A 14,344-nucleotide genomic window follows, 5' to 3' on the forward strand; every position below is an offset into this window, starting at 1 on the left:
GAAAGAGTGCATGGCTAGAGAGGTAGGAAGATCTTGGTTCTGGCCTTGCGCTAGTTCTCGTTAACTAGAAGTGTGACCGTGTATATGATTATCCATGCATGCAAAACTATAAGCTATCAGGAAGATTGCATTTATCATTGATGAAAGAGTAATATCAGATCCTTTGCACATTTTAAATTTCATGTAAACCTCAAGTAGAGTGACTTTGATTCAATTAAGCAAATATCTACTGAATAACCATTATGGGCTGTGCCTGGCAATGTGAGGGATAATCAGTGGAGGATGCATATGCACACATTCTTACTGAGGACTGCTATTGGTTAGATTGTGTCCTTCCCTCAAATTCATACGTTGAAGTCTTAACCTCCCAGTACATCAGAATGTGACTTTATCTGAAGACAGGGTTTTTGCAGAGACAGTCTAGTTAAAATTAGGTCATTAGGGTGGACCCGAATGCAGTATGACTGGTGTCCTTATAAGAAGAGGAAATTTGGACACAGACACACACACAGGGAAGACAACATGAAAATATGGGGAGAAGACAGCCATCTCCAAGCCAAGGAGAGAGGCATAGAACAGATGCTCCCCTCAGAGCTCTCAACCCAACCCTGCTGACACATGCTGACATCTCAGACTTCCAGCCTCAGGAACTGTGAGACAGTATATTCCTGTAGTTTATGCTATCCAGTTTGTGGTGCTGTGTTATGGCAGCCCCAGCAAATTCATACAAGGACCAATTATGTGCCAGTGACTGGGAAAGTAACACTGAACCATACACTGTTTTTTCTCTCAGGGGAAGAAGTTAGGCAAAGAAGCAGATAATTCAGCCCTGGATGATAAGCAGGGTGCCATGAGAGGCCACTGAAGAATACTTGAGCAATACCAAAGAATTTGTCTTAAAGGGTCCCCCTTTAAGGAAGGAAACCCTGAGCCACATTTTGAAATAAGAGTTACCCAGGCTAAAAATGAGTGCAAGAAGGTAGTGTTCTGGGCAGAGAACAGTGTGCGCAAAGACATGGATTTGTGAGCAAGTGAGGCACAATTGTAAGACTATAATAATTCAACACACCCAGAGTTTAAAAGAGGTGAAAGGTGAAACTGGAGAGGTGGGCAGGGTCCAGATCAGTAGAGGAAGTCTCCACAGAGCAAGTAGAAAGACCAGGGTCTTAGGGAATGAGTCTTTCTTGAACAGGGAATCAGAAGGAGATAGGCTATGTTAGGTAGGAGGGAAATCACACAAAACATGAAGGTATGTATTTGGCAGTGAGAGAGTTCTGGTCTTGGAAAAACAGAGGTCCTCTTGAGAAGTCGTGCGGAGGAGGTAGAAAAGTAAGGAGAAGTAAGATAAAGAGGTCCCTCAAAGGACCAGAAGTATGACAAACCGGGAGGGCTTGGAGGGCAGGGCCCGTATCCTGTTCAGTGTCTGCAATCTAACAGGGGCTCTATAGACGTTTGCTGAGTGAACGAAGGGAGCAATGATGAAACAGTGTGGTTTTAGTGAATTGAGCGGGAACTTCTAAGTCAAAGCAGTTTAGTTTTAAAATCTAGGTGCTGCTGGGGAATTTTAAAAACTTTTTGAGTCTCATTATCTTCGTTATTAGTATGGGGGTACTAATACTTACTGATAGGGATATGGTGAGAATTACATGGGATAATTTACATAAAACTAAATAAGACTTAAAAATGCCATCCGATCAATATTTATTGAGAAGCTACTTTACACCAGGCTCTAGGAATACAAAGATAAATAAGACCCACTCTCTGTCTCTAAGGATCTCACTTTCTAGGGTGGAAGGCAGACATCTGAACAGATAACATAATTGCAATGAAATATAATAAGGCCTACCTTAGGGCTAAGAAAAGGATGCCAGGAGTGCACAGAGAAGGGGCAGTCATGTAAGCCAGATGACAGAATGGCATTAGGGAATACTTCCTGGAGGAAGTGACGCTTAAGCTCAATGATGAACAATGCTGCACAGTGAGGTGAAGAAGGAAGAGAAAGGAATTCCAAACAGAGGGAATAACAGGCTTCCTCTGCAGCTGTGTTTTTCTAGTTCCTATGCCTATACAGTTCCCTTGCTGAAAATATACTCCAGTCTGACTGATAAGAGCAAAAACACCTTCTTTGCTCTTGTCAGACTCCTGAAGGCTGGATCTTGCTCTGAATTTCCTCAGCTATTGGCTGGGTTCTCTGTAAACCAAACAGGCTTTCAGGAACCTTGCTGGAGCCACCTGCCTGATTCCTTCCTCACTTTCTCCTTTCTTCCCTTCCTTCATCATTCCTCCTTTCATTAAACATTTACTGTGTCTACACGTGTAAGCCAGGGGTTGTACCTGGAGATATAGAGGATCAAAGCATATTTCTAACTCTCAAATCATATTTCTAAATCAAGTGCAAGGTAGCAGCAAATGATGGCCTATTGACTAGATCTTCCTGTTCTTTTTCGTAAATAAAGTTATATTTGAACACACCCATTTATTTGTGTATTGTCTATGGTCACTTTCATGATACAACAGAAGTGTTGAATAGTTGCAAAAGAGACCACATGTCTTTCAAAACCTAAAATATTTACTATCTGGCCCTTTATAGAACCAAGTTTGCTGAGTCCTGTTCTAGTGTTTGTGTGGGGCGGAGGTGGTGGGGTAGCTGGACAAGTAAACTGGTGATACGGTGCAGCAAGGTGGGGAAGAAGGGCTCCTAACCCATACGTGGAAAGTCAGGGAAGAAGTGACAGTTAAAAGAAGTGACAACTAGGCTAAGAACCAAAGGGTAAAAGGAATTAAGAGGGGAAGGAAGATCATTCTCAGCAGAGACAACAGCATGTGCCAAGGCCAGGCAATGAAAGAAAAAAGCAGTTCTAGACAACAGTAAAGAGAGGAAATGATAACAGATGAGGCTGGAAAATAAGCTGGGTCAGGAAGGTCATAAAGGTCATTTCCTGAATATGAAAGCCGTATTAAGAATTGTGTAAATATAATGTCCCTTAGGGAATTGAGAGTCATTGAAAGATTTTAAGCAGAGTAGTGCTAAAGCAAATGTGTGCTTTAGAAAGATCACCTTGGAGTAATCACTCTGCAGTAACATTTAACACTTGTTGGACATTTATTCTATGCTAGGTCTGTGCTAAATGTGTGGTACACATACATGTATATGGAAATGTTTACTGAGTAGCTAGACGGTATTGGATGCCAGGTAGAAAGAGGTGAAGAGTAGGGGCAGCTACGGATCTATGAGAACCAATGATCTCCCCGATGGATGGACAAGTTGAGCACCACCCACCTTTAGAGGCAGGAGGAGGAAGGGGAACAGGAGTGACTGGCAAGGTCAGTGTAATGTCACAGTTCAGTGAGGGAATAAATACCAATAGGGAGCAGACAGTGAGAATCAGACACTGAAAGAGGCCAAAGAGAAATGAAGTGAGAAGAGAAAGGGGTGGGGGTGGTAATTTATCAAGAAACGGGTTACAGCTGACTTAAAAGAGAACAAACTGAGTGGAAGGGCTGGGACGCAGGCTGGGTTACAGAAGTAAAGGACCTGGCTGGAAATGAGACAACGGAGGTCACTGCCACTGTTTGAGAAATCTGTCCACTTCTCAAGCAACGAAAAATGATTGTGGCTGGATTTCTTAAAATTAGTCTGTAATTCAGCAGTTTTAGCAAGTTTTTAAATTCATGAAGTAAATTCCTCATCCCAGAGATCTGGTCATTTGATTCAATACTGGAGAGCAAATTATGCAAATATGGTACATGACTAAATTGAAGGCCATTTCATGTGAGCATTAGTTAGGGATGGTAGCTATAGTACTGAATTATTAGAAAATGGGGCAGCATATTTTAATGCTTAAATATGTAATCAGAGTAACTTGCAGGTGGAAGAAAAGGCTCTTTTGTCCTTTGTGTCACCAGATTAGAATTGTGGCTACTGTTTTTTCTGAAGGCCATTCATCCTTCTCAGATGGCCATGCCTGCACATGCCCTCATTTCTGAGTTTTCTGCCGCAAAAGCAATCTTCCAAGGCTAATGAGAGCTACAAGAACAATTAATAGCTCTGCCAGCACCAGTATCGTACCCTGCATTTTTAAAGAGCTCAAAATATTAAGTAACAAGTCCAAAGAACATTTCTCCTGGACCTCTCATTACATTGATTTTACAGGTGAGTAAACCGAATCATACAGAAGTGAGACAGTGGGCGCGAGAAGTCTTACTTCAGTAGTCTCTCACGCCACTGCGAGGCTGTTGCCTGTTATACTTGTAATTAAGCTGTTGTCTAGATAAAGAATGACTCCCTCCCGGCTTTGACTGTTGGTTACCAACAGATTTTAAATGCCAGTTGTTGAAAAAAAAAGATTTTTTTTTTTTTCAAAAATGGGTGTGTAACTACTGGCCTAAATGAGTTTAGAAAATTATAGCTGCACTTTCAATATAAAGCCACCTACTCAACTCAGGGCCTAGCCTGTTTCAGAAGGAAGGCGTAGGGAGTGTGACAGGTATATTTCTCTTATGCCTTTAAATCTCAGTAATTTTATAACATTTTCTTAAACAATATTTGAAACAGGAAAACATCATGGGGGTTATTAGTCTTACCCTTTAGGGACAATTTATTTTTCTGCTTCACAAGTTTAACTTCTTACTTGGATCATGATATGCTGCTAAGATACTCAAAAGGTCATTTTTATCAGGTCAGCTGCAAATGGGGCTCTTATTACAGAAAAGTTATTTATAAGAGGAGAAAAGAAGTAAGTCTATTAGCATGTAAAATGTACCACAAAAATGAAAAAAGTTTCAATTAAATACTAAAAGATCAATCTTGTTCAAATCTTTGGTTCAAATGGATGACTTCCTAGAGCTTTGTGACTCCACTTCAATGTCTAATAGGCAGTACTCACTTTGACCTTCACTAAGTTCTTTATGAATACTACCTACCCAAGTGTACAAAAATGCTAATTCACGTAGGGCTCCAGGTATTATTTTTATATCTTACTATGTGCACATTTTGAACATTTTAACAGTGGTTAAAGCACCCCAAGTCAACCTAGACGGCAATTGCTAGAAAACACAGGAGATGCTACAAAAAATAAGTTGGTATAATTTCATTCTTCCCCCCTTTTGATTAGAGTTTACAAATATGACTGTTAGCTAGAACATGGTGAGGCTATGGGTCAGTTTTCCAAGTAATATAAACTTCTTAATATAGTCTTTGGACTACAAATCTACCATAACACTGCCAGTGTTTTGATGTTATTGGTATCTTTATTTTCCATGACTCCATGCTATGACAGATTTTACCTCTTCCATTGCCTACTGTAATTTGCTTCTGAAAAAACAATTGCTGGTAAGTAATATGCTGAAGGATGGTGATTATACAGAAGGATGAGGGGCAAGAGCCCCATGATATAGTGTGTGTATACATGTGTGTGTGTGAGCACATGAAGGAATGTGTATGCATTGTGTATGTAAATAATGATATGTCTGAGAGCAATACTGTAACCTGCTTGAGGTCAAAGACGATATATTGTTTACTGTTATATCCCTAGTAATTAACACTGTCCTTAGCATATTGAAAATGTTTAAGGAGTGTTTGTTGCATGAATGAAAGAAGAGGACTAACGCTCTATGTTCCCACTGGCAAAACAAGGCTTCCAGTTTAAAAATGAGGCCAGAGGTCCATCTACAATAATCTGCTGTGCATCCAGTTTTTATGGGGAGATTTCTAGGTACACAACATTATGCTAGGAGTGTGAGAAAGGCAAGGAAATTGAATACACAGAACTTGGACTTGAAGTGCTTCCAGTCTAGCTGGGGAGACAAGATATATACAAGTGAAAACTTAACTCCTAATTCTAGAGAGTGAATCATGGCATGCCAAATGTTATTTTTCATGCCAAATACAACCACTATATGAGATCAGAGAAAAGAGAGGCTGCTAAGGACTGGAGTCCTTAAGAAAAGCTATACAAACTAGGCAGAAACTGAGTTAGATCTTAGAGGATAAAAGAGGGGAAGAAGGGAAGAGGGGAAGGAAAGGAAATAGCTGTGAGGGTTGAGGGAGAGTACCAATGAGCAGTCATCAAGACAAGAATAGATATTAATAGTTTGAGACAAATTTTAGGAAGCAGTCATCAGACTAGGAAGAGACATGATGATAGAAACATATATAATAAGAAAGTAAATCATCATGGGCATTTTGTAGAATAATCACTTCATACTTAAACTCCTTAGTGAAAAGAGAAAAGGTAATGTTGAAACAGACACATTCTATATGTGGCAAAGTTGGGGAAAACAGGTGGGATGTCAGAGGACCATGGTGGCATTCCCAGAGGCTAGTGAGTAGCAGGTAGACATGCCTAACTAGATGGGAGCTGATGACATATGACATCAGAGGGAATGAACAGGTAGAGTGGGGCTTGGATAAGTCTTTAGACAAAGGGTTTCTGTGTTGAAGTTTCAGACTTTTGACTGCAACATAGATCTGACTTTCCCAAAGTCTTAGATGTACTTTTGTAGCTATTCTTTGTATCAATTTCCATTTATTTTACATTTTTAAGGCTACATAAATGTCAATACTGTGTACAAAACTATTCTGCAAACCATGACCAGTTACATAAAGAAAAAGTTTGGAATTCTGACTTTCAGATATCTTTTAAAAATTGACACATCAATAAAATCAAGAATAAGTGTTAAGAGCCCAAAGGAGAAGCAATGATTGGTAAATATTTTAAAATAAATGGGGGTCCTTCTTTTCTAACCATGCCTAGAAATTGATGTAAGAAATCTTTATTAAAGTTAATCATAGCCATGTGGATAAATCATCCATATATTGTGTTTATGTGTAAGAGTACATAGAACAGAGTTAACAAAAAACATTTGTAAAGCTTTCAGTAAATACTTTGAAAGTTACTTATGTGAACCCTTTGAAACTCATATTCATGAATGGAATATTGATTAAATGAAAAATTAACTCTTGAGAATGTTTCCTAAATAAAATATATCAATGCATGGATGTACTATGATATTTCAACCAACATTAATTATATCCTTTTGATGTCTCTACTGTCTTGTTCTAAAAAGCTAATAAGACCTGCACTACATCATAGTTAATAGGAGTGTGGTGCTTGTTGCTTAGGCAACAGGATGAATAAATGCAGGTCAGAATGTGCTTCAAGAAAAACAAAAGCTAGAATATGATACTGGGTGCAGGTTAAGCAAGTCCAACAGATTTTTTTCACCATTAATGAAATCTATTTCTTAAAGTTGGCCGATCATATTAGTGTACTTATAACTAAGTTCATAATTAAATAAATTAGATTATGGAGATCGATAAATAACTTTTATAGATATAGAAATTGATTTTTTTATGATACAAGCAGCAAATAAGTGGTGTACAGCAGCATGTAAAGCGATGATTGATAACACTTTTATGATTTGCTTCATTTTCATAATTAACTCCTCTGAATGATAACTCAAATTTTTGAAGTTAATTCTGTTTCATGTAGAAAGTATTTGATTATTCTGAATTAACCATGTTTTCTTAATTTCTGAAAAATTATATACAATAATTGGAATTTTAAAAATACAGACAATAATCTATGGAGAAGATCAGACCTTGGTTTTGTCACGTATGTCCAGGATTTTTTGCCTCCTGGATACATTTTGGAGTGCTTATACATATTTCACTCATGAACGTTTTTTCCGATCTCCAAATGCTTATTGGAAACGTGTTTGGTTAACCTTTGCATTGGGCTTTCAAAAAGGGATTATATTTACTCAAAAGTGTTTAACATTCAGAGGAGAGTTATGCTGAATTAAAATTTTCCAAGCAGACCATCCATTGGAATCCAAAGACCTACCTAACTTCTCATGGGACCAGAATAAATTTGGACACAGGTTTGAGGAGTGGGAATGAGAGAGTCTTATTTCAAGTAGAGATAAGGAGAAAGAATAAAGACTTATCCAAATGTGCAGTAAATAAAACGACAGTGAGAAGACTTTCATTCTACTCGATGGTTCCGCTAATTCTTAGTGTCACCTGTTTCGTGTCCTAAGTCTGTCCTAATTCTGCTCAGTCTGTCCTAAGACTCGTATAGCAATTGAAGCAATTTCACTTTTCCCCTATTTTAATACCCACAGTATCTGTCTAGTCTGTGACAGTATTCTTAAACATGAGAAAAATAACAGTAGCTGCAGGTCTCATTATAAAAACAGCTTCATAAAGAGTTCTATGGATACAATTACATAGAGCTCATATGTCTTACTACATTTATGCAGCTTTAAAAGGAAAAGCTCATGGGGCACACATTTTTGGAGAAGCAGCAGAAGTTTAACAGTCTGAATAATTTTCAAATCTACAATAGTCAAGTCAAGCTTGGAGAAAATAATCTCTAATGGAAATAAAAAGACATGCCTAGCTCTCAGTGCTGTGTTATCAATTTTGTTACTAATAGGCTTCAGGTGTCAGCCCCAGCATTTTATTTAGAAATAGCTATTAATTGTTTCTGCAAGCCATTTTGTGCTACATGCCTATGTTATGTAGCTCTGTCTAAATTTAGGGATCAGTAATATGTGTGATGGGACCTTAAAAGCAAAGAAAGCTAATAAGGACTGTGACGTAGCTTAACAAGGGAAACTGATGAGCACTGGGGGAGGTATGTGAATGATCAGAAAGCTGTATTATGGGTCTGCACGTTTCCCCATCCTCCTTTCTCACCTATATTCGTCGCAGTGGGAAGTTTGCACATACCAGGTTTAGATTGCAGGCAGACCAGTATTCAGAAGTACATGAATGTACTTAGTCCATCAGCCTCTCTTTCTAGATATTGACAGTTAATTGATGGAAGTGTTTGTTTTCTACATAAAGTAATAAACAATACCTCATTGCTCTTCAATCAGCATGTGAAGTAAGTGAAAGCTGTCTATAATAGAACATTTGAATCAGTTTGCTAACGAACTAAAGGTCATCCACACAATTTAAACTGCTTGTTGAACAATTACCAGGAAAAAAAATGATCTGCACACTGTAAACATAACAAATTGTCTAATTAATTACTAAATGCTGATGCGCAAATGAAATAATATGTGTTAGGAATCTAGAATTAACTGAAGAGTTCTATAATCTAACTGGGTATTCTGAGGTTACAAATCTATAAAAATCACACAAAGAATGACAGGGAGAATATAAATGTTAATCTTCTTTCATTGCCTATAAATAGTACTCTCACCGGTTCATTCATATAATACACATGTATATGGATGCACATAGATCTCATTTCTCAGCAAGTGCCCATATGTTACACAGTAAGTTCAGTCCTAAGGGCATCCGATTTTCTAATGCGGTTACGTATATAAAACTGACCGGTTTTGGTGCAAATCAGGCTGCCTCTGAGCCGTGTAAGACACATAAGAAGCAAAGACAGACAAAAGGCAGCTCCGTGGCCACAGAGAGCATCTTACCATAAACTGCACATTGTCAAATCCATTAGCCATCAGGTGGTTCTCGTACTGAGGTAGCCCAATGCTTTCCAACCATTGTCCCACTGTTTGGACAGGGCATCTGGGTCCTGTAAGAGGATGAAGAGGGAAGCGTTTAAGCAGGGAGTAGCCGTCCACAGGGTAATAGCGGTAGTCCTGGGCTGAGAGGTGGCATTGCCACATCATGCTCCTGGGAAAGTTGCTATCAAAGGAGCCCGCCAGCTTGACAGATTAATGTTCTCAGCGAGAGAGCAAAGTCAGAAGTAAAACATAGTTTGCCAGGCAGGCTGTGGAGTATGACTTGATCCTAGCTCCACATTTCTTACATATTAATCTTTACTACCGACCAGTACGTCACACAGCCCCCAAAACCAGGCAGCAGAAGAAGGCATATCAAGCTGTCAGCTTAGGCTGGTCTGCGTTCTATGTGATTGTTGGAGTACTCCACAATGAGCAATGCACGGCCAGCAGCCAGAATTCTTTTTATCAAGTACTCCTACACTCATCAGTATGCAGCTCCATGCTCCTTGCTCCCCCTCGCTCGCTCCCCTTCATTACCCAGCCCAGGCTACACCTCGCATTTTCAATAATAGCCATCAGATAAGGCAGATTTTTTTTGTCTGCAAGCTGTAAGCCTGCTGCTGCTGCTTCCTCCTACACACCCATCCAACCGTCAATCTTGAATGATGAGAGCAGTCAAAACAAATGCAGAAAATAGCAAGATTCAAAAGCAAACCAAAGTGCTTAAATCTGAATTGAATCTTCATACTGGTTATACGATACAGAGCTATTTGTTGTGGAATTTTACGTTTCAAAAGAAACACCAGGAAATGCAAAGCTTTAACTATAGCTTATAGGGGACCTCCTGACAGGTTCCCTTTTTGCTCTTCTTTCCTTCCCTTCCCTTTCTTTTTTTCTAAATGCAGCACAGATAAATGTTTCTGATCTAAAGCTTTACAGTGTTTGGAGAACAATTATTCTCTTTCTTTACCTTGCTGTATCAAAATGAACCACTCTGAGGTATTTTTTTTCTTCTTGAATTGCTGCAAAATACAGAAATTGCATTGCAATCTTGAAGTCAAGATAATTCATTTCTCGTTTGCGAGGCTTCTTCCAAACAAAAATATTATTAGGCACAAGAAATCCTTTTCCTCTCTGATATTTATAACCCAGTCTACCAGGGTTGACATTCTAAATTAGCTACAGAGGTAACATTACTGGGTAGAATTTTTTAATAAAGAAGAGCCCTAACCAAAAATAATTTAAGAATAACAGATGTAAATGTGTGAGTTTTACTGAATGGCAGACAAATTTATTTAATAATTGAGAGAAACCAGAGATTAATAATAGAACCCATAGGAGTAGATCATGGAACGAATAGACTCTTACTTAAGATTGAGAGAGAACTTGCCGAGAGGTTAGTCTATCCTCTCTCTTAATGCAGGAATCCCTTGTCACAGTGTTCCTGGAAGAATATCATCCAATTTAGGCTTGAATACTGCCTGTAACAGAGCTCTTACTACTTATCAAGAAGCCTCCATTTATTAGAAAGGTATTTTACTTCCTGGCTGACTCCTACTCACTCAATCCAGCTCTGCCTTTGGAGTCACACAGACTGGGAACACTGCCTTTAACACATAAAGTGTTTTAAAAATTAAAGAAAACTCTCATCCCCCCAGAGCAGTCCTGGCACATAGTAAGTGCTCAGCAAATATTTATTGAATAAATGAAACATGACTTTCCTTCTTTCCCCAAATCTTATCATTCTCTGTTTCCTTTCTCTTTTGAAGAACATTGTCAACTCCCTAGCACACAGACATTAAACTGCAAAACATCTTGCACTCCCCCCTCTCACCGCTGACATCAGTTCCCAAGTTCCACTCATCCCTCATCATAGTATCTCTTGCATCCATTTCCTTGATTCGAATTCCTCTTTCATATTTATGGAACTGACATCTAGTGTGATTTTGCTCTCTTAGTTCAGGCCCACCTGGTGTAATACAACTATGGCCTCTGTGTTCGTCTTCTTACCTCTGATTTTTTAAAATCTAGTTTATATGTGGATGTCGCAATAATCTCTTTAAGACAGTTTTGATTATCACTCCTTATTTAAAAACTCTGGCATGGCTTCAATTGGCTTCAGAATAAACTCCCAACTCCTTTGATGACATTTTGGGGTCTTCATGATTTCTACAAATCCTCTTAATTTTATTTCCGTTCCCTCAGTGCTCCAAGCACGTGGGATTACTGGCTTGTCTTTAATGGCAGCCTGTAACATACTTGGGTTTCTTTTATTATGTCCCCACATTTATGCCTCTTCTTTGGCTTTGGATCAAATGATATTTCCTTTATGAAACCCTTTCTAGTTCCCCTAACAGGAATGTTTTAAGTGGCATTTACAGACTGTCTATTATAACAAATATTTTTTGTCTAACATTATAGTTATTTGTGTACAAGATGTATTTTTTGAATGTAGGAATATGTCTTGCTAATATTAAAAGTAGTAAGGATTCTTTATGTACCTGCTAAACCAAATAATGTAATTTTCATTTCACAATCCAAACTATATAAAATCTTCCTAGTTTCAGATTTAATTTTTTTAAAGTCTATCCCAAGTCTCTGGATTTTTTATTTAAAGAAGATATCTAGGTTTTTAAATAGAAACGATTGGGTTCTAGATCTCTTAAGAAGGTCAAAAAGTTTGTAGCAGTTTAGGAATCTGTTTTAAGGAATTCAGGTTGCTCAATATTACCTATATGAGAAGTTGATAGCAAGACACTATTTGTCCTTGGCCAGCTCTAAAGCTGGTACACGGTGGAGTTAAAGGTAGGCGCCAATTACAGCCTCTCCTAGGGTCACATCCACATTGTTCTTCCTGATCATTTTAAGCTATGAGTAGGTGGATAAGCTACACAAAGATCGAGCAAACATGACAATAATTTTTTGGTTTGGTAAAGCATATGCTGATTGGCCAGCTCCTCAAATCTCATCTCATCTCCTAAGATGCAAACCAGGGACCAAGTACCTAGAAGAGTGCTACACACATTCTAGGCATTAAATTGCCTTTGTTAAATGAAAGAACACATGACATTGGAAATGGCTTTCATGAGATTTTCATTTCTTAAAAGAAAGAGAGAGAGAAGGAGAGAGAGAGTGAGAATGAGAGTATGAGAGAGAGAGAGAGAGAGAGAGAGAGAGAGAGAGAGAGAGAGAGAGAGAGAGAGACCTTATTTCAAGTTTCAGCCTGCTGTACAGAAACAGTTCAGAGAGAATACTGGTTACTAATCACTTTACAAATCTTTATATAGACTGACTGAATTTTATTCTTTTAACTATTCAGTCATTCAGTTTCAACTCAGTAATTCTCATACGTTGGTGAAAGGTTTTATGCAGTGGGGAAGTGAATTGGGAGAAACTGGGGTAGGGGGAGGTGGTGAGGGACAGGAAGGAAGAAGAATGAGACCTTGAATCATGCTGTTTCTGGTTTTGTTAAAGTATTTTCTCATGAGCCAAACCACTGAAAGAACCCTTGTTTGGGTCTGAAGATCACTTTTTAAATAGTGTTTACATATATTTCTTACTTTACTTGCAATACTTTCTTGGAGTCTTAAAATTCTTAAGCATGACATCACATTATCGGGCAGGTCTCTTTATTCAAGTAGAACTTCTTTAAGTTCCAAAAGGAAGATAAGAGGAGGGAAAGAAGAACTAACAGTTGTTACTCAGGGCTACTATGTTCCAGGCAGTGTGGTGTGGATTATTAGCCCCACTTACAGATAAGGAAACTGAAGTTCAGTGTATGTGATGAAACCAGGAATTTCTTTTACATAGTCTTTTAAAAAATAATTCTGGGGGTTCCACTTCCAGAATGGCGAGGTGAGGAGCTCCATGGACCTTCTCCCCAGCCAAACAAACATAACTGGAAAAAACTGTATAAAAAACCAAAACAAAACCACCATTTAAAGTCTCTGGAAATTGTCCTAAGAACATACAGAGGATGAAGAAAGATTTATTCAAGAAAATCTACTAAAACTTGCTAAGAACAGAGAGCGTCTATGGCACTTGAGCCATGACTTGTTCCCTCCCACCCTTCCTTCCCTAGCTCAGCTTGAAAGAAGCTCCACTCTGGGTGGGTGTGCCCAAGAGGATGGGCTCCTCTCTCCTCAGAGCCCATCCAAGGGATATGGTATCTTATCTAAAGGGGCAGTCCAGCAGCATTTCTAATACCCTCCAACTCCAAGTTATAGAAATTAAATTCCTGGTGAACACAGCTGAGAGGTCATGCAGCCTCTATTCACAAAGTGGAGGCTCTATCCTACTTGTGGGAGGCCAAGAATAGTGAGGCCCTGATTGCCCTCATTCCAGCTTGCTTCCAGGGCTGAGGTTGCATGTCTAGAAAGGCAGGCTGAGATGAGAAGACCAGGGGCTACCATCCCTGCCCAGTGCCCAGAGCAGTGGCTCAAAGATTTTGCCAAAGCGTCCTTAAATACAGACAGCTCTATCTCAAGGAATTGATTTTATTTGAAATAGAGTATGAGGAAGTTCAAGCTTAAGGTGATTATTAAAAACAATGGAGATTTTGGGGTAAGCGATTAAAAGGAGGCATTAGGACAACAAGCTAAAGCTAAATGGTAGCCAGATAGTTTTAGAGAACAAGGGAAAGACATGGTTAAGAAATGCCCTCTTGGGGTAAGACCAAACTTCAAAGACTGGCCTCAAAAACTACTCCTGCCCAAATGTAATTAGACCACACTCTGGAGCAATTTGTATATAAGGGAATTGTCAAAAACAAGAGAGCATCCAGCTGGCAATTAGGGAAAGCTAATACCTGAGTGTGATACTAAATGAGGCAGACAGTTTAACAGAAAGATTAGGGAAA

The 14,344-nt window shown here is 38.8% G+C and overlaps 1 protein-coding gene across 8 annotated transcripts in view; it reads right to left on the reverse strand.

Moving 5' to 3' along the window:
- ANKS1B (ankyrin repeat and sterile alpha motif domain containing 1B) overlaps window positions 1–14,344 on the reverse strand; it is an 895,734-nt gene that overhangs the window by 425,384 nt on the left and 456,006 nt on the right. For 4 of the 8 annotated variants that reach the window (XM_007467173.1, XM_007467171.1, XM_007467170.1 and 1 more), the window contains exon 1: window positions 9,448–9,957. In XM_007467173.1, the coding sequence (XP_007467235.1) occupies window positions 9,448–9,651 (204 nt within the window). In that variant the 5' untranslated portion in view covers window positions 9,652–9,957. The other 4 variants (XM_007467174.1, XM_007467175.1, XM_007467172.1 and 1 more) reach the window with 4 other exon arrangements.

The sequence above is a fragment of the Lipotes vexillifer genome, unplaced genomic scaffold (assembly GCF_000442215.2).
Source record: "Lipotes vexillifer unplaced genomic scaffold, Lipotes_vexillifer_v1.1 scaffold237, whole genome shotgun sequence".
Classification (NCBI taxonomy): domain Eukaryota; kingdom Metazoa; phylum Chordata; class Mammalia; order Artiodactyla; family Lipotidae; genus Lipotes; species Lipotes vexillifer.